Source organism: Alligator mississippiensis, chromosome 5 (assembly GCF_030867095.1).
Source record: "Alligator mississippiensis isolate rAllMis1 chromosome 5, rAllMis1, whole genome shotgun sequence".
NCBI classification, from domain to species: domain Eukaryota; kingdom Metazoa; phylum Chordata; order Crocodylia; family Alligatoridae; genus Alligator; species Alligator mississippiensis.
Window position 1 is genome coordinate 27701161 of NC_081828.1, and position 20911 is coordinate 27722071.

At 39.8% G+C, this 20911-nt stretch overlaps 1 protein-coding gene across 3 annotated transcripts in view; it reads right to left on the bottom strand.

Annotated features, from left to right (window-relative positions):
- TTLL7 (tubulin tyrosine ligase like 7) overlaps positions 1-20911 on the bottom strand; it is a 138118-nt gene that overhangs the window by 82098 nt on the left and 35109 nt on the right. For 2 of the 3 annotated variants that reach the window (XM_006259042.3, XM_019489183.2), the window contains exons 5-9: positions 19793-19860; positions 11020-11178; positions 9331-9547; positions 3915-4079; positions 2438-2596 (exon numbers count right to left, since the gene is read on the bottom strand). In XM_006259042.3, the coding sequence (XP_006259104.1) occupies positions 2438-2596; positions 3915-4079; positions 9331-9547; positions 11020-11178; positions 19793-19860 (768 nt within the window). Of the gene's footprint in view, positions 1-2437; positions 2597-3914; positions 4080-9330; positions 9548-10278; positions 10350-11019; positions 11179-19792; positions 19861-20911 lie in introns of those variants that run through there. The other variant, XM_059727994.1, reaches the window with a different exon arrangement.

Below are 20911 nucleotides of genomic sequence, written 5' to 3' on the forward strand. Positions count from 1 at the left end.
TCTACTCTTTAACATCCAAATCATTATCAGGTTTTACTATGACTGGAAAAATTAAATAATAATACATTTTGTTTTCCTCAAGCTGTACAGCACTGCAAGCAGTTACCAGAATGACTTAACTTGGTTTGTTTGAAAAATAACAGTAAAGCCTCAAGCACATATATTAACAGTGCACTTAAAGGGGCACAGTCTGCTGAAAATTCACACATCTGGCTGTAATTTATTACCTACTATTTTTACACTTAACACCTAAGATTACTATAGCCAAAAGAGATTAGGAGGAGAACATATTTTTCCAATCTGTTCCCTCCACTTATGTGACAATACTTAATGTATTGCCAGTTCATGTAGAGTCTTTCCACTGCATAATCAGTTAGTTGAACTGGTTCCTGTACTGTTTGTGCAGGTCTTCCATGAAGCATAATGGGAAAGAGAAAATATATTTTAAAATATCAAAATCTAACTGTCAAAACCTCAAAAATTGGCAGGGCCACTTAAATTGAATATAATATCTGAAACTAATACTGATTCTTATTTCTTAAATGAACAGATTTCTAGATGATAAAGGCCTTACATATAAACCTAGTGAAGTGCAGTACTGATACACACAAATGAACAGAGAATTTTGTACTGGTGCTTAATTTACTTGCAAAAAACCCCTCTATTCAATAGCTTAAATATACTACATAACATTAACTATCAAATATTATATGGCTTGAAGCAATCACATTATTATCATCGTTTTCTATGAGCAGCAATTAACCTTTTAACGTCTAAACAATGAAAAAGGTAATTAAGAACTATGGGTTCCTTAGATGTGCAGGATGTCTGCTCCTACACACTGTAATTAGCACGTTCCAGCAGCCTCGGTGTCTCGTGTATTTAGCATCCCAGCACTTCAAAATGGCAGTTGGGATGCTTTAACTAAAGCTCATTGAACGAGCTTTGGTTAAAGCATCCCTATCGCCATTTTGAAGTGCAGGACACTGAATATACGAGATGCTGCGGGCACTTTAATTAGATCCACTCTAATTAAAGTCCCCCTCCCTTCATCCACCCCTCCCCCCCCCACCTCCCCAAAGCATATATAAAGACGCCCTGTGCATGCAGGGGATTATAGCTTGAATTATGGATTGGCAAAGACCTCTCAAATTCTGTTCAATTAAAACTTCACTTCAATAAAGTTTGCCAACCAACTAGAATAAAGCTATTTTAAAATATTAAACAGCTATTATGTTTTAATTATGCAGCATATAATTATTAATTTTAAAAAAATTCTCCACATCACTTCTATGTGCAGAATTTTTTTAAACTGATAAATATAACAGGTCAAATCAATCAAAACTTCCTACTGTATCTGGTAAAGCAGACTGAATGGTGTCATTTTCTCTTCTGTGCTGGTAAGTTGAAACCATAATTGGGAAAATGTGTATTAATAAATGCAGTCCTGAAAAGTGCAAAGCACTATGGCGTGAGCCAGCAAAGCATTTAAATAAGTACTTAAGCTTACAAATCATTTTACTGGGATTCATCACTTCTTTGAGTGCTTTCCTGGACCATATCATAATGCTCAGCACCGGGCAAAATTAAATCTGAAATCTGCAAATACCATCTCACGTGCAATGGATTTAATAAATTAGGTCATATTAAAATTAGCAAACTTATTCTCTATCTTTAACTAGTAAATAGGACAATCATATTACAAAAAAAGTCAAGTTTTGGGTTTAAAAATAGGAAAAAAAACACAAAATAAAACACCTTATCAAATATATCTTCTCCCTCGGGAGAAATTAATGCTAAGACTGTTGATAATGTCAAGATCCTTCAGTTCTTTGAGGAGAAAGAGTGAGAAACAAGAATGTATTCTTCACATCACTGACAGACCTCTTCTGGTAGTGTCTTCCTCTTCTCTACTTCCTATTTTCCATACAGCCAGGGAGAAAGACTGTGGACATGTCACTTTAGATGTATCAAACATCTGTACTTCCTTGGCCTAGATAACTCACTACTGAAGTTGGCAAAATAACTAATTCTTCTACCTTTAAACATATTGAGGGATTGTACCAAAATCAACAGGAATATTCACAGAGGAAAACTATATTGCACATAGGTGGTCCATAGAATGGAATTCTTTCATAAAGCCTGATCTCAAAAAAGCATTGCATTACCTTTAAAATGTGTGCAGCCTCAGTGTAGACCATTTCTAAAACACAACACACCTTCAACACAACAGAACTCCATCCTTACCCCACACCCATGATCACCGAAGGGCACCAATTAAATCATGGCACAGAGAAATAAGTACCATCTACCTCATCACCACAAAATTTTGGACAGTGCTAAGTTTTTCTTTGGGAATCTTCTCATACAGGCTTGCGGGAGGCTTAAGTCTGATCAGGTTTACTTGCACATGCCTTGTGTTCTAAAAGCCCCTTACCTCCAGGAGCCATGGTTTTAATTTTCTGTCCAGCAAAATATCAAATCCCAAGACTTCAAAGCAGACACTGTCACTTCCTGGAGCTTGCCCTGGTCTGCACATGCGGTAAGCATGAAGGACATGTGGTTCAGCTACTATGAGAGTCTTCACCACTAGTTCCTGTGGGGAATTGTGGGAAAGTTGCATTAGGATATCAGAGCATAATACCAGCATGTTCTGATTTGAATCATAAACTACATCTTCAAATATAAGTCTTCTTCTAATGCATTAACAGTAAGAGAAATTCAGGGGCTGGACTCGATGATCCTCCAGGGTCCCTTCCAGCCCAAATGTGTATGAAATCTATGAAATTTTACAGATCCATTGTGGAAACTACAAAAAGGTCTAAGAAATTATTCTTATTTTTTAGAGCAGTCCTACAGAATTACATACAAATCATATTCATTAGGAATTTATCCATATAAAACTTTTTTTTCCCTATGCTACCCATCTTTCATTGCTTTTGTTATGGAGCTCAATATCTTTTATACTGCACACCAAATAGTTATCTCAAGTACTTAAGGAGAAACTGACAGACATTTTATTCATCATTTTTAATATCTCCTCCAAAATGTGGTTCTTCATCACACTGCTTTAAAATAATGAAATGGGATGCTCGCAAACTCTGGGCTTCCAGCAACACTGCTAGTGTTTTGTGATTTGTTTTGTTTTGGGGGTCTGGAAAGGGTCTGTCTAAGGGAAAAAATAAATGCTTTGAACAAACATGAAAAATCATATGTTTATAAATAAATATTAAGACAGTCAAATATTGAGCTTTCCAAACTTAGTTGATTTTTAACTGATTATACCACATTTTAGTCTATAAACAGGGTCCAATTTAGTCTCTCTCAGTTGTGAAACCCCAACGGAATCACGAGTCTCAAACGTGAACCTGCCGGTACAATTTAGCCCACAAAGTGAAGAAACACCGCACAGTGAATGTAAAGAAATAAGAACATGTTCCCCTGTATTTAGCACCAGTGAGGCCACATCTCGAGTACTGTGTCCAGTTTTGCCCCCCCTACAGAAAGGATGTAGACAAACTGGAGAGAGTCCAGTGCAGGACAATGAAAATGCTTAGAGGGCTGGTCTGAGGAGAGACTCAGGGAACTGGGCTTATTCAGTCTGGAGAAGAGAAGACTGAGAGGGGATTTAATAGCAGCCTTCAGCTACCTGAAGGGGGGCTCCAGAGGATGGAGCTGAACTTTTCTCAATGGTGGCAGATGACTGAACAAGGAGCAGTGCTGAAGAGTGGCAAGTACTCCTCAGCCATGCATGTGTGCACACTGTGAAGAGCATTACTGAGAATTTAGATTAATAAAACCACAAAAACATGCTGGTTTCTAAGCAAAGTCTAGGGACAACAGGTGCCGTTCATTCTCTAATTGCACATATATTGAAAAAAAAAATCAATAAGTACATGTTAGTTTTATCTTACTGAAATATCACTCCAGAATTTGGAAACATCAAGATGATTTGTTTCTAAAAACTCAGTAAACCATTTTATGGACCGTTTGCTGCCTTTATCTTCTGTTTCATCTCGTTCAAAGTGCTCATTATGTTTATTCACAGAGTAGTTGGTCAGATGCATATACAGTTGGCTCTGCAAACAGGGAAGAAAACGAGATTGCCTCCTGAACAACAGACCCAGAATCACTGGTTTATTTAAAAAACAAATTTCAAAAGCTATGTATATGAAAATTAAATATGTTCATGTTAACAGTGATATACTGTAACTTATTTTTATTAAATAGATGCTTTCATATTTTGGGTTTTATATATCATTTACTGAAATAAACCTATAGTCCAAATATTATTAGAAAATTGAAAACAACTGGCTTTTAGAAGATTTAATATACTGACTATCATGGCCCTAATCTCACAGAACACTTAAAGAGTGTTTTAAATGTAAACCAATGGAACTACTGAAAGACTCAGGGACCCAATCAAGTAAGATTTCTTCCACCAGTGCTTCAAAGAAAAACTGGCAAACTCCAATCAATAATGATAAGAGAATTTCAGCAGCATGTGGGGTGCCTTCAAATCCATGTTATCAGTATCTGTGAAGAGGTACTTGGATTCTCTACCAGGAAACATCAAGACTGATTTTATAAAAATGACCAGGAGATCCAAGGATTGATCAACCACAAGTGCCAGGCCTTTTGTTCTTGGCAGAAAAGCAATGCCAAGCAAAAGAAATTGAGTCACCAACAAGCCAAGGCAGAGGTCCAAAGAAGGACCCATGATATGAAGAACAAATGGTGAGAAGACAAGGCAAAGGAAATTCAACATCTCACTGACATCTACAATGTCAGCACCACCAAAAGCCATTTACAGTCCAGACATCCAGGGATCAACCCCCTTGAGACCCAAGGATGCAGGGCACCTGAACAAGGAAAGGGGAGCCATCAACATTCATTGGAAAGGGCATTTTGAAGACCTTTTCAATGTTGTTGACTAGAGTGTTCTCAACTCCATCCTGCAATACCCAGTCAGAGACTATCTTGGAATCCCTCTAACCCCTGATGAGGTGAGGAAAGCCATCAAGCAGATGAAGAATGACAAGACCCCTAAAGCTGATGGAATCCATGCCCAAATCACCAAGCAGAGGGGACAGGATCTCCCATCCCAGCTCCATGTCCTCATCTTAAGGATCTAGAAACATAAGGAAATTCCATATGACCTCAGGGATGCCACGATCATGACAGTGTTCAAGGAAGGAAATAAGTCCAACTGTGGAAATTACAGAGGGATCACCTTGCTGTCTACCAAAGGAAAGATCATTGCAAGAACCCTCCTGAAAAGTGCTGTGCAGGATCCTTCTGAAGTACAGATGCCAACAAAAATTCATCACCGTTCTTTCCCTGCTCCATTACAGCATGCGAGTAGTGGTTCTCAATAATGAATCTATCACAGATCTCTTTCAGGTTAAGTTGGAAGTTAAAGCAAGGCTGCATCATTGCAACAACACTCTTCTTGATGTTCCTTACCACAGAGTGGAGCTAACCTACCAAATGGACTGTAAGCTGTTTAAATCTCAGCCATCTCTAAGACAAAATCAAGACCATCCTAACATCAATCACTGAGCTCCAGTACACTGATGATGCTATAGCGTGTGCTCACTCAGAAGCAGACCTACAGGCAATCACTGACATCTTTACTGAGGCATACAAGAAAGTGGGATTGATGCTTAACATTTAAAAGTTTAAGATCCTCCACTGACAAGTTCTTAATAAGCAGTCTGCAGCTCCAGCAATTCAGATTCACAATGAGACTGTGGGGAACACTGAGTATTTCCCATACCTCAGAAGCTCTCTCTCATAGAAGGCTAACATTGACAAAGAAATTCAACATCGCCTCAGATGTGTAAGTGTAGCCTTCAGCTGCCTCAGAAAACAGATGTTCAAAGATTGTGACATCAGATTAGAAACCAAGGTCATGGTTGATCAAGCAGTCACAATCCCAACCCTACTGTATGGAGCTGAGACATGGACCATGTACAAGAGACATCTCAAGCTGCTGGAGAAGTACCTGCGGAAGATGCTTCAAATCCAGAGGGCAGATGCACCACATTAGCATTCTCCCACAAGCAAACACCACGAGTATCAAGGGGGTGATCATCCAACATCAACTTCACTGGGCTGGCCATGTTATCTAGATGTCCAACTCCAGATTCCCAATGCAAGTGTTATTATCCCAGCAGTCAAGGCATATGCTCAAGAGGAAGGCAAAGAAAGTGCTTCAAGGATGTACTCAAGGCCAACTTGAAGAAATTCAATATTGACATCAGCTGATGGAAGCAAATCATCAAACACCACCCCAAATGGAGGAAGAGTCTGCTGCAAGGATCTCAGTACTTTGAAATCTTATGATGACAACAGGAGATGAAAAAGGGAGCAACAGAAACAGCGTGATGCAGACCAAATCAAGAACTCAAACACACCCACTTCACACAGACATGTACCCAAGCTACATCAGAGTTTGGCAATCGGGTCTCATCAGCCATCTTTGGACCCACAGATAAGACAATCATGGAAGACAATCATCCTCTACTGCAAGTGATTGCCAATGTCTTACTCAACTGGACTGCACCAACCTATCCCTGTGGGAGGTTCCCAGTGTGTTTGCTCAATATGGGCCATGTGTTTTACAGTCATACTCAGAGTTGGCTGCATTTAATCAACCTCATAGTTGGTTTCCATTACTGAGGCAGTTTAAAGATAGACAATGTGCTTAATGAGGTTTCCTTCTATGCAAATATAAGACAAGGAGCTTTTCACCCCTCTGCTGACAGGGGAGAGGGGAAAACTCATCTTATATTCAAGTAAATATGGTACTTTGTTGGACTGGACCTATATAGGTTGTCTTTACAAGTCCAATACATTTAAAAAATAAATAAATAAAAATAAAAAAAATTGTAGAAAGCAACTAACATAACGCACCAAGTGGCTAAATTGAACATTACAGCTTCTCTCTTAAAAATATCTTCTATCTGTAAACTTTCACCTCCCACCCTTGCCTTCGTCAGTAATGCTCATCATTAACTACTGGCCCCCAAACATCAGAGGCAGGGAAATTCCAAGGCACTCACACATTGACACACAGCCAAATCATTGTTTGTTCTAGTTATATATGGAAATATATAAATAGATTCAGATCAGTTATGTTTTGCAGTAGAACGTGGAAGCAGACTGGGGAGTTTGGAGGGACACTAGACTCCTATAAGATTAGCAAGGAAATAAACAGACTGAACAGAAGCAAAATCTGTTAAAAAGCTGAAAACAAATTAGCGGCTATTTTTAAATTAAGACTTTTAAATGCTAAGATTACTTGTTTCCCAAGATATCATTTTAAACTAGCCTAGACACACATTTATATTTGTGTTCTTCAAAAACATGCATTGATCTATACTACTGCTGGACTACTTCTACTACTTCCACTATCACTATGACAAATATCTGTTACAGCATATTATTTGCTTAAGGGCCAGTTTATATTACTACAACCTTTCTGCCTCAGTTCCATTAGAAAGGACCCAAATAAAACCACCATTCCCACACATCATTTTATTATTTTACTCATTACTTATACATTTGGAAAAAAAAAAAATCAACAGAACTGAATAACCCAATTTCAAGTTACTTTCCTAATTGCTGGATTATCACAACAAATACATTTTCTGCTATGGTTTCTCATGCTGTTTTAGGAATCAGATCAAGGCCATAGGCTTGAATAACATTTTTCCATAAAAAAGTATCCTGTTAAACAAATAGGTGTTTTGCAGACAACAAAGGATTAAAAGAAAATGTTGTGAAATAATGCAACTACTTTGCTCTGAAAATGTCTGGATTATAAAAATATTATTAGATAGAGATGAGCCAGATTACTAAAAAGCACTTTATGAAACCAATGCATAATGACATTAACAGGTTTGAGAACAAAGCAGAGCTATCTTCTAAAGTACATGCAACAAAAAAACATGCCAACAAAGCTAGAAAAAAGCATACTGATGATGTAGGCAATGTCAGAAAGTATCAGAACTGGCTGTTCCTCTTCTTCCTGTGCTCTGTTACAGAGCATATTTCAGTGTTATTGGTGCTACTTTATTATGAACAATACAAAGAATATTCAAAGCAATTTATACTGAATATGAACTTTGGTAATTACATGCAAAAGCAAAGGAGACTGTTGCATTAGTTGATGAATATCACCTAAAGCAAGGGACAAATAACTTTATGCTATGTACTGTAAGGAATCATACAAACAGTAACACAAGCACTAATCTGGAGTTCAAGTATCAGATCGATGACTAGCTGCCATGTAAAATACTAAAGTGCTCTCTTACAGTTCTAAATAAAATACTAAGATTCTGCTAGGACTGTGTTGGTAGCACGGGGAGAAGGTATCCTCTCTGGGCAGCAGCTGACGAAATATGATGCCTGGATACAGAATGGCAGCAGTGTACAGGGAAGCCCTGACTGGCTGACCCAGACTGCTCAGGGTCAGCCTGGCTCTCCATGCAACACAATATGAGAAGGTTGAAGGGGACACATTCTGCTCCCTGCTTGGCTGGAGGAGTGCAGTCCAACGAGCAACACCCAGTCTCCCAAGAAGCATAGGGAGGACAGGCAGGAGCAAAGAACCCTGGGATCCAAGATGGAGGACTGTACTGTGGCTTCTCTCAGAAGAGAATGCATATAGACATCCCCTCTCCCAAGAGAAACTCTGAGAGTGATTTAATCCTGATACCAGGTTGTTTTTCTCCTGGAATAGCCACTTTTGCTCTAGAAGAAAAAAACCTCAAGTTCTGTACACTTGAGGTTTCTCCTGGGTGAGCAGCAACTCCTAAGGAGAAACAGAACGTCTGTACATGGCCAAAGTAGTAAACAGAGCTCAACATACACTGATTCCTGGGATGCCTTCAAATAACTTGTTTCTCAACAAGTTTCTAAGATCAGTTGTCAATGTGGTCAACTTCAATTCTTCTTCTCTAGATCTGAATATTAAAAAATACGGTCTTTTTTCCCCCTATGCTTAGAAATATTACATCCTTTAGACACAAAAGTAGTTCTAAATTTAGAACAAGTATAATTTAAAATTGCTACCATTTATAAGCAATAACGAGGCTATGTAATTGTGTTCTTGCACAGCAGAGCAATAATGAGTTAAATGTTTAAAATACTATTTTTCTTTCATTTTAATTATTCAGTTTTTGCCTGACAATGCAAAAGTCCTGTTTGACAAACATTAAACTAACTGCTTTTTGCTTCTACATACCAAATACCTGACATCTGATTAACACCATATTCACATCTAAGTTTATAACAGATGCATTCATATGAATTTATACTTACCAAATTTGAGTCACTGGGTGGATGGTATTTCTCTGTGCCCATTCTCACAAGTCCATCATGATATAAAAATATTTTTAATGGATCGCAGGAGGTTACCAGAATGTACACTCGTAAATCAAACTTGTAACCTTCCATAAGAAAGGGTTTGTCAAGGTATTCCTGGACAATCAAGTGGTCCTGAGCTTGTATTTTTTCCCCATTTCTTATCAGAGAGATTCTGGTTAAAAATACAAAAGTTAATTTAAAAAACCTAATACGTTACAATTATTTGAAGCACAGTTTAATAGTTGTTTAGTTAGTAGGCCAGTTAATGCCATTATCAGGAGAGAGACAGAAAAATGCACCACTCACATACTGTAAAGGATAAAGACGAAATAACAGTACTTCAGTGGGATGAAGAAAATCAGTGTACCATTTTAAATGAACTTCCTGCTCTCTCCACTTCAACAAGTTGAAATAGTGGGCTTCCCCTCTACTTCTCCAAATAGTTAGGTGAAGTGACCAGTCACTGGCTTTTAAAATTATTTCTTCCCTAGCATCTCTTTGAACTGGCTTCCATTCTTTCCTCAGTAGGTGATGTGTCTGAGATCCACTCTTTGATGGAGATTTCAATGCAAAATGATTTTGACCAGACTGGTTGCAAAGTAAAGTACCACTCAACATGAGTAAGGGTGCTCCCATCTCCCCTCCTCCCACAATTTACACTTTGTTCACAGACTGGAAAATGTCCATCATTGACACATACAGAATTTTAAATAGATTTAATTTTTAAACTATTTAACTAATATTTAAACTAAAAATGTTTTCCAGTATTTTTCAACTTTCTGAATTCTCATGGCTTTGTTACTTTAATTCCAACCTGTAGTATTTTTAACTTACACTTTAAGATACAGCACTTTAATGAGCTAGAGTTGGAAAGCCCTGTTTTCCCACACATCAGGTACCCACCTTTGTGCCATTCCTCTTAATTGTACTGTTTCATCCTTCTCCTTAGCTTCTCTATAGTGTTGTCCTTACCAAGAGGACTGGAAAAATAAAGCATGGTGGGAAAACAAATTATTGGTCTTTGAGTACTACTGTATTATGTTTTGCTGAATTTATTTATAAATTTGCTGAATTTATTTATAAATTAAATTATAATTTAACTTCAGCCCATTAAAACCTTTTAAAATATAAAAGGATGGAATTAAAGTAAAAAAACTAAAAGAATTCTGGGTTAAGACTAAAGCAGTGATATTTCTGTCTCCTGTTTTTCTGCTAACATCCCATAGCACTATTCTGGGTCCTGTATGCATAGTATTTAGCTTACTGTATTTATGTTAAAGGAATTGTGATCCTGAGATATATTTGAGCCATATCAGAAAAAGCTTTCTGTAATACTGACCAACTCAAAAGTACATCAAGGCTCCCCCATTTACTATTTCCTCTTAATCTTATATCACAACTCACATTGCTTTGTAAGCCTTTATCGAATATGTGAGCCTCCATATGCAGAAGTTACCACTCTCATAGTAACCTTTTGTTAATGCAAAATTCCCAGTTCATGTTGTCAGTATCAAGGGATACAGCAAAGACATTAAAACTCAAATGCTGCCATTACTTAGAATGAATGTTTTTCTATAAAAACTTTATATTTCTGTATGGAACCCATACATAATATATTTAATTTCTGGTTAACATTCAACCTACCCATGCCCCATTGCACCATTAGCTGGTTTGATTATGAAAGTTTTCTGTCTGCGTTTCTTCTTCAGCTCCTTTACATAGTTTTGAAACTGTGTATATTCTGCAGGAAAGATCCATGTTCGAGGAATAAAACTGTATTCCTGAGGCTGACACTTGATCATTCTGCAAAAAAAGGAAAACTAAGATTAAAAGCTTTTTATTGTTTTTCCAAGTGTATACTTGTTACATTCAATCTACTGAACAGGGTTCCAAACAGGGACTTTGAAGAGAAAGTTCACTGACAAAATACAATAATAGTAAAATAGCAGACCAAAGTCTAATATCAGTTTGGAATAGCACCCTACAATGTATTAATATCCATACTAAACAAACAACAATAGGGAAGCATACTGTATTTTTGCCAACTGTATCCATGGACTCATTTCTTCTAATCTAAGGAAATATCTCAGGTAACAAAACTCCTTAATGCTATTGTATTTGCATTGGTTTGAAATATGAAAACATACAGTAGACAATGTGATCACAGAGGCTTCTCCTCTTGGCAAAGAGCCTTCCTTTTTCATTTAATTCTCTAAAGCTGGTGGCAATGGTTTGGCAAGTATATTATCTTAATGTCTGTATCTATGTGGGACATAAAGGTTAGGAAGACCCAATAAAAAACAATTTTGAATCTCCAAGATAGACAGAGACAAAATGTGGCTGGGATGAAGAAGAGGATTTAGGCCTTAAGACATTTATTTATGAAAACAAACAAAAAATATTCATTTAAAATATAGTTTAAATGTAGATTAAAATAATAGAAGCACCCTGAGGTAACTGGAAGCGAAGGTGCTGCAGGGGCACACAACCTAACAAGCCACACCATTTTGTATATGCATTAAAACAACCAAAGCAGCAGGGAAAGCAAGATAACTCATCTTTGGTTCCAACACATTGGAATCAAGGACCCACACTAAGATTTTAAGTATCCAGAAGAAAGGAGGAAAGAAAAGAAAGAAATAACAAAATCTAATCAAAGTTAAAGAACCACGAGGAATGATCCATCCTGATGGAACAAAGCATATGATGAGTCTGCCCCAATGGCTGGAAGCAAATGCGGCACTCAGCACATCATAGTTCCACTCTTTGAATGTTTAGAGCCGTGAGGAAAACAGCAGGGATCATGACAGAGTATCTATAAGTACTGTGACAAGGCATCACCAATTCCAACTGCACCCGTGACATACTGTAGTGTAAGGGTATGCCTAGGTTTCACATTCCAATGCATGGCAGAAATATCTGAGCTAGCTTTAAACAAGTTAACTGGGTAGTGGCAGCACCTTCTGCCTGATCTGATAAACCTTCTAGTCTGCAAGTGTAGACATATCAGGACACCACAAAACATGCAGAGCTCACTTGAAGAAGCAGAAGTTTAAAAAATGAACCTACGCTGCCATATGGTTCAAGTACTGTGCGTTTATGGTTCAAGTACTGTGCGTTGTTTGCTTGTTTCTTGCTTTTAATCATTACAACATTACACAGTTAATTTTAACAGCTATTAATAGATTAGATGCAGTTACACTCCCACTCTGCCAATGGAAAAAAATAGGGTCAGGATGACTTGGATGTCAGTGGACTTATAGTATCATTGCAGCATTTCATGCCTAATTATGAAAAGCTGAAACACTCCTCACATATCATAGGACAGTTCCGCTTCCCATTGCCTTACTTAATAAAAGAGCTGTCAAGCGCATCTGTAAGATTAGGACTGGAGCCAAGACCTTAAAATACTGGTACAATAGCTACAGTGTCACCAAATCCTTCAGCTAATTATACAATAACACTATAAAAACCACAATGGCCACTGTAATTTATGTATTGCACTATATTCAACACACTCACAGCTTTAATTGTGACTAGCTGATCTACAAATTGTAACTGGTGAAAACCTTATACAGATTACTCAGTACTAAGTCAATTCATATGGACTAATTAAGCAGAAATATTTTAATTATACTGCTAGTCACTAAATACAGAAATATATTCTGGCCTTGCTGGTTTGCTAGCTTATCTAACAAGATTTTTTATTATTTTATTATTTAACTCAAGAAAGGACTTTGTATTTTGTGTCACATTTTGTCCTGCCATCAAAAAGTCAAAAGATGTACAACTGAAGGTGTTTTATATAACAGACAGAAGAAAACGTAATGCTGCTGTTACCATTGTTTAACTACATAACAGATTTAAATATTCAGCTTTACTGGCTGCATATAGTTTCAGTCATTATTATAATATTGGTGCTACTATAGGACTACAAATTCTTTAACACAAAAAAATGTTGTGCTTTGCATTAAACTCAGCAGGCTGCCAGTAATTAACAATACAAAACTGACATCCTAATTATATTTTATATGACTTGGTAACCACTTATATCTAGCATGAAAATTTAAAACTTATTTGATTTTTACTCTCATTATGACCCCAATCAGGAAAACACTCAAATACATGATTAAGCACTCCTCTGAACCAAAACCACATAACTGAAACCCACTTTTGTGTCATTCCTTTTCAGCACACTGTTTCAACCTCCTCTTCAATCTGTCTACAGTACTTACCAAGAGGACTGAAAAATATACCACAGTGGAAAAACAAGTTATTGTTCTTTGATTGCTATTCTAAGTAAAGCTAGTGGTCAGACTGTGTGCACTTCATCAAAGAGTGCTTTCCTCTTCAAAATGAATGAGATGTGTTAAGGACAACATTTAAATAGCCTAAACACATTTCCTCACTAAGTCTCACTCTTAACTTGTTTCAGTAACTTTTCAGAGAGGGGAAGGGGGTGGTATATGAGAACAGACAGGCATAAGTAAGCTGATCTTGATCCATGGTAACAGAATTTTAAAATGTTTTGGTGCCTCCATTCCTTTCTCAGTTACCCAAAACATCTTGCTCTTATAACTTCTTTAAATAAGAAGTATGTTTACACAAGTATTTATGGACTTGAAGACCCAGGAAGTCCATTCTACTTCTGGCTCTATTATACTGAGTTATGTGCTTTTGTTTTCTTTACTGTAGTGCTATGATTAACCCTCCTTGAAAATGTTAATCACATTGGTCTTCTTTTGCTATTAGTTTACTCTTTTCCCATCCGCTCAATTCATCCTCCCCTTCACCCTTTGCTGCCGGGTTGCTTTCTTTCTCTCACCTTGTACCTGCTTGCCCCTTTCCACCCCCACTCTCCCCAGACCCCCCAATGAACTCCCCTTGCCATTTTTGCCTAATGATCTAGTTTTCTGCCTGGAAATTCCTCTCTTGCTGTTGACATTGATCTTCAAGTGTGACTTCTGCTTCCTTTCTTTCTCCTTGGTAGTACTGGCATCTCAAAAGCAACTACCTGCATTCTTCTGCCCCATTCCCACATCTTCAGACTGTTCTTTGCAATGAACACGGCTGAAGTAGCTGGAAATGAAGAACTCACGCTATACAACTACACAGCTCTCCACAGACTCTCAACAATGCTTCCATGACCGCTCTATGGTCCAAAAACCACATTACCATATGCATTATTTGAAGTCATTTTGACTGACATGGGCACCAAAACATTCCTAAATCTCTATTTATAAAATAATTATATAAAAGACTTAGAATATTTGTGCACAAACATGTATATTTTGATTCATTTTGGTTTAAGCACATTTTATACAAATATATCAAATTGTTGGAAAGAAACAAATGCACACTATTAATACAGCATATAATCTTTCATACAATTTAGAACTGTAAATCAATAGCTATCTTGTGTTCACTTATTCCGCGTTGCTAAATGTAAACAAAAAGTATTTATAATAAAAGAAATTTTCACTTCTAGATGGCATTTCAACTGAGCATGTGAAAATACTATTGCACCTACTAGAAAAGGCTGTCTCTTTCACACCATTTAGATCTCAACACCTCCCAGGATGTAAATGTTGATAGGTACTATTATATTCATTTTATAAAGGAATGAACAGAAGCTAAAGAAGTTTAGTCTAAGGCAGAGGTGGGCAAAGTCTGGCCCGTGGGCCAGATCGGCAGACTCCATTTCCCAGCAGCCCCTGCCTGCATCACTGTGGCCAGTTTCCATGGAGACCCCAGCAGCTGAAGGGCCATGACAACATGGGGGCAGGGTTTCCATGGAGACTGGCCCTAGCAGGGCTGGCAGGGTGGAGAGTTGCTCCAGGGCCCAGGCTGGGATCCTGCGGTGGGGACAGCGTGGTCCAGAGCCAGGTCAGAGCTGAGATCTGCTGCCTGCAAACTGCTGCTTGGATTGCTGGGAAATGTAGTCTGGCCACCAGCTGGATCCACCATTTTGCCCACCCCTAAAGCCACTAGCAAAACTCAGAAAAGACACCAGTAGGGACCTTTTCACAGAACTGCATTGGGAATTTAATTGCCTATTAATTCATAATGTCTGCAAGAACCACATCACTGAGTCCCTAAGCAATGAACTATTTTATGCTTAGTCTTAATGTTTAATCCTACCTTTTCTATTTGTGGTTGCTTAAGCTCCAAGTCTTTACATATTATTTGGGATAAAGTTTATTCTAAAACTTTTCTCTTACACTTTGATTTACTTGCTTGCCTTTTCCTTTAAAGAAAGGATTCAGCAATAACATTATGCTCTGGACATTTTGTTGCTTTTATTTGCAAAATACAGTATTCAATTTCTGCTTGTCCTACTGTTACGGTAACACTGGTACCCCAGTCTCAACAGAACACAAGAGCTGTTATATTGCAAGTGTAATTGTCAGCAAATGACCTGCAAAACTGGGTAAATAGAAGCTCTGCTGAAAAAAAAGCACAACTGAACGATGACAAATAAAACCAGGTACGCCTGATTCTACAAAACAAATAGGGAAACAATAGAGCAGAAGAGACCATACAGAGCAGAAAAGCAAGAGGCAAGAAATATATACTCTATACATCTTCATAAACTTTAACAGCAATCAGAAACAAAAGCCAGTCTACATACTGCAGTATTTCCAGTTGTATTTTGCAACTCCCTCTTGTTTTAGACCCCATTTTGCCCATTTCAGGCAGTCTTGAGGTATATGTTGCTTTGAAAACTGCCAATTATTAAATCAAATGTGGAGTCACAAAGCTGAGATTGTAAAAAAGAGACTTGATTTATCCTTTCTATAAATCTGTTGACTTTAATGTTACAGAGAAACAACTGTTCCAAAATTATTTCTGTGTAAGAAATTGTTTCCATAGTATTAAGAGCACCTCAAAAGATTTTCACGTTCATTATTTTGATATTGGGTCCTATCCTTGAAACGAAAAGCTCTTTACCTGAACCTGAAAATAGCACATGCATGGTAACTAAGGTTCTGTTTTTTCTGTTATTTTTTGGGGGGTTTTAACTAATTTAAGAAATTCAGACTTAAAGCAGTATGCATATCATACCACTGCCTGTCATGCTGACCAACACTAGTACATTGTTATTTATCCGTATCCATTTGCTATCTCATATTTTATACCAGGATTATTAGCTCTGTGGGGCAGTGACTGTCTGTGTTCTATATTCATGCAGAAATTGGAGGGGGGCATCAGAGAAGCCAGGGTTGTGGACAGGCAACAAAGGGGCAGAGAGGGAAAGGGGGACAGGCAGCAGAGGTCAAAGAGGTGCAGGGGGCAGACACGGGAACGGGGAGGCGCAAAGTGGAGCAGGGGACAAGTGACAGGGCATAGGCATAGGCATGAGGAGCAAGGCATAGTGGGGCAAGGGATAGAGGTCTGGCCCTCACCCCCTGCTGCCACCTCCCCCACCACAGTGGGGGATTGTGGGGAAGCATTCAAGACAACCCCCCAGTAACTAGATTATATACATGGAAAATTAGAATGAGTTCATAAATTTCCATGTATAGACTCTAATTATGGGGGGATGTCTTGAATTCAGTCATCTTGAATGTGGGTAAATATGGTTACATTCCTTATTTGCATTGCCAACTCATCAACCAGTAAAAGCATGGTAGTTCCACTGAGTTCAAAGTAACTGCCAGTTTGCACCAAGTGAAGCTTTGGTTGACTACCTTGGATGGATATGAATAATGAAAAAAAAGTAACTACAGCTTTAGAAAAGAAGGTGTCAAAAAGTACGGACTGTTTTCCTAATATAAACAATGAGATGCTTTATTACATGTATAAATATGATCTACACAAGATTATAAAAGATAACCACTAGCTATTTTAAACAGATAACATGTTTTAAGGGGTCAGCCATTCATTCATCTATTTAAATTCTCTGCCCCACTACTCTTGGTCTGCTAACGAATATACATGAATATACTGGATCTAGTATTGGCAACGGGGGATGACATGGTAGGGGACCTACAGAACAGTAGCCATCTGGGAGACAGTGATCACCTAATAATAGAATTCACCATAAGACGTCGAGTGGGTAAGGTAACTAGTAGGGTGAAAGTGCTAGACTTTAGAAAAGCTGATTTCAATGAACTCAGGCGATTAGTCAAGGACGCACTGCAGAGTAGCAGTTTTGAATTGATGGGAGCCTAAGAAGGGTAGCTGTGCCTTAAGGAAACGATCCTTCGGGCACAAAGCGAGACGATCCCGATGTGAGGAAAAAGAGGGAAAGGGGCCAGGAGGCTTCCTTGGCTGACCAGAGAAATCCAGGGCAGCCTAAGGGCCAAAAGGGGAGCACATAAAAAGTGGAAACGGGGAGAGCTCACCAAAGATGAATATACCTCCTCTGCTCACACTTGTAGGGAGGCAGTTAGACGGGCCAAAGCTACCATGGAGCTGAGGATGGCATCCCAAGTAAAGGACAACAAGAAATTGTTTTTTAGATATATAGGGAGTAAAAGGAAGGCCCAGGGAGGAATAGGACCCCTGCTAAATGGGCAGAAACAATTGGTGACGGACAGGGGGGACAAGGCTGAACTCCTCAACGAGTTCTTTGCCTCAGTGTTCCTAAGCGAGGGGCACGACAAGTCTCTCACTGGGGTTGTAGAGAGGCAGCAGCAAGGCACCAGACTTCCATGCGTAGCCCCTGAGATGGTGCAGAGTCACTTGGAAGAACTGGATGCCTTTAAGTCGGCAGGCCCAGATGAGCTCCATCCGAGGGTGCTGAAGGCACTGGACGACATCATTGCACAGCCACTGGCGGGAATATTTGAATGCTCATGGCACACAGGCAAAGTCCCGGAGGACTGGAAAAGGGCCAATGTGGTCCCCATGTTCAAGAAGGGGAGGAAGGAGGACCCGGACAACTATAGGCCAGTCAGTCTCACCTCCATCCTTGGCAAAATCTTTGAAAAAATCATCAAGGCTCACATTTGCAAGAGCCCGGCAGGACAAATTATGCTGAGGGGAAACCAGCACGGGTTCGTAGCAGGCAGATCGTGCCTGACCAATCTAGTCTCTTTTTATGACCAGGTTACATAGGAAGACACAGGAGGAGGGGTGGATGTCGTATACTTAGACTTCAGGAAGGCCTTCGATACGGTATCCCACAGCATACTGGTGAACAAGTTAAGAGGCTGTGACTTGGATAACTACACAGTCCGGTGGGTGGCGAATTGGCTGGAGGGTCGCACCCAGAGAGTCGTGGTGGATGGGTCGGTTTTGACCTGGAAAGGCGTGGGCAGTGGGGTCCCACAGGGCTCGGTCCTTGGACCGATACTCTTTAATGTCTTCATCAGTGACTTGGACAAGGGAGTGAAATGTACTCTGTCCAAGTTTGCAGATGACACAAAGCTATGGGGAGAAGTGGACACACTGGAGGGCAGGGAACAGCTGCAAGCAGACCTGGACAGGTTGGACAAGTGGGCAGAAAACAACAGAATGCAGTTCAACAAGGAGAAATGCAAAGTGGTGCACCTAGGGAGGAAAAATGTCCGGCACACCTACAGCCTAGGGAATGACCTGCTGGGTGGCATGGAAGTGGAAAGGGACCTTGGAGTCCTAGTGGACTCTAAGATGAACATGAGTCGGCAGTGGGACGAAGCCATCAGAAAAGCCAATGGCACTTTATCGTGCATCAGCAGATGCATGACGAATAGATCCAAGGAGGTGATACTTCTCCTCTATCGGGCGCTGGTCAGACCGCAGCTGGAATACCGCGTGCAATTCTGGGCGCCGCACTTCAAGAGGGATGCGGATAACCTGGAGAGGGTCCAGAGAAGGGCCACTCGTATGGTTAAGGGCCTACAGACCAAGCCCTACGATGAGAGACTAGAGAAACTGGAGCTTTTCAGCCTCTGCAAGAGAAGGTTGAGAGGCGACCTTGTGGCTGCCTATAAGTTCATCACGGGGGCACAGAAGGGAATTGGTGAGTTTTTATTCAACAAGGCACCCCTGGGGGTTACAAGAAATAATGGCCACAAGCTAGCAGAGAGCAGATTTAGATTGGACATTAGGAAGAACTTCTTCACAGTTAGAGTGGCCAAGGTCTGGAACAGGCTCCCAAGGGAGGTGGTGCTCTCCCCTACCCTGGGGGTCTTCAAGAGGAGGTTAGATAAGCATCTAGCTGGGGTCATCTAGACGCAGCACTCTTTCCTGCCTATGCAGGGGGTCGGACTCGATGATCTATTGAGGTCCCTTCCGACCCTAACATCTATGAATCTATGAATCTATGTATGAATATGCTTACAGCTTAATTGTAATACATAGGCAGCCCCTTCCTTAGTTATGTGCACTGCTGAGCTGACAGGGATCCCCAAATTAAACTTGTTTGCACTCAAATTTGCATTCCAAAGATATTTCTTCCATTACAATGACAAAAATAATAATAAATTACTTGGTCATGTTTCTTGCTAAGAAATCCTTCCTACAGATCTCTCCCATTCCTGGAAAGTGGTTGATTCTCTGGAAAAAAAAAGTTGGAATTTTTATATTCTTACTTGTGCAATATCACAGATAAACAGTTTAAACATTAAACTAAATGTTCAATGATACATTCAACTAATATATATAGAGAATCAAGAGAGAAGAGTCTATCCCAAATTATGTTAGATGTCTTCAAGAACTACCTAGATATTATAAATTGCATTCTGCTCTCCCATCAGATTAAAACCTGGATATCTCTGACAATGTCTGCTCACGTGAGTTGCTATTCAGAAAGTTCTACGTGAATAAGGATGTTGTCAGAGACTTATGAACAGAAAAATGACTATTTAGTCACAAATACTGCAAAGAAGTACACTAATTATCAGGGATCCGGGTTTTCTGTTCACTGAAGGAAAGCATGGAAAAAAGCAGAATTTCCTCCTTTAACAGAGAAAAACACAGATTTTCTCTTTTAAAAGGAGAAAAATCATGTATTTTCCCTTTTAGAGGGAAAAAAACACCAGAAACAGTGGGTTTCCCATTGCAGAGGGCATAGGCCATGCAGCAGGGGGGGAGGCATGTGGCCCCCAAGATTTCTCCACCCACAGTGAGGTGCAGGGCTGCAGCCAGGCTGGACCAGCTCCAGGAAGGAGCCGCCTCTGTGGCTGTGGCCGCCAAGGCAGCAGTGGAAGCACAACTGCACCACCACCACTGCCCCTTCTGTGCCTCCCGATGACAATACAGAACTCCCTTCAGTGCTGGATCCTGCCCACTGAGCCACAGAGGTGGCTCCTGCTTGGCTGCAGCCCCACGCCCCACTGGGAGTGCAGAAATCTAAAGGTGCACATGCCCCACACTGCATCACCTGTTCCCCCTACCTTCCCCACACACCCAATCCCTTTCTCACACACTGGTGGCAGGGGGCAGCAGGTTGGGAGTGAGGGCCACCAGCAGGGCTTGGGGGCGGGGGGGGGGGAGGGCTGAAGCTTGGGAGTGAGGGGCAATGGTTGAGGCAGGGCACTGGTATATTGGAGCTACTCAGCACCACAAAACAGTGTTGAAGACAGCCGCAGTTGAACCAACATCCTGG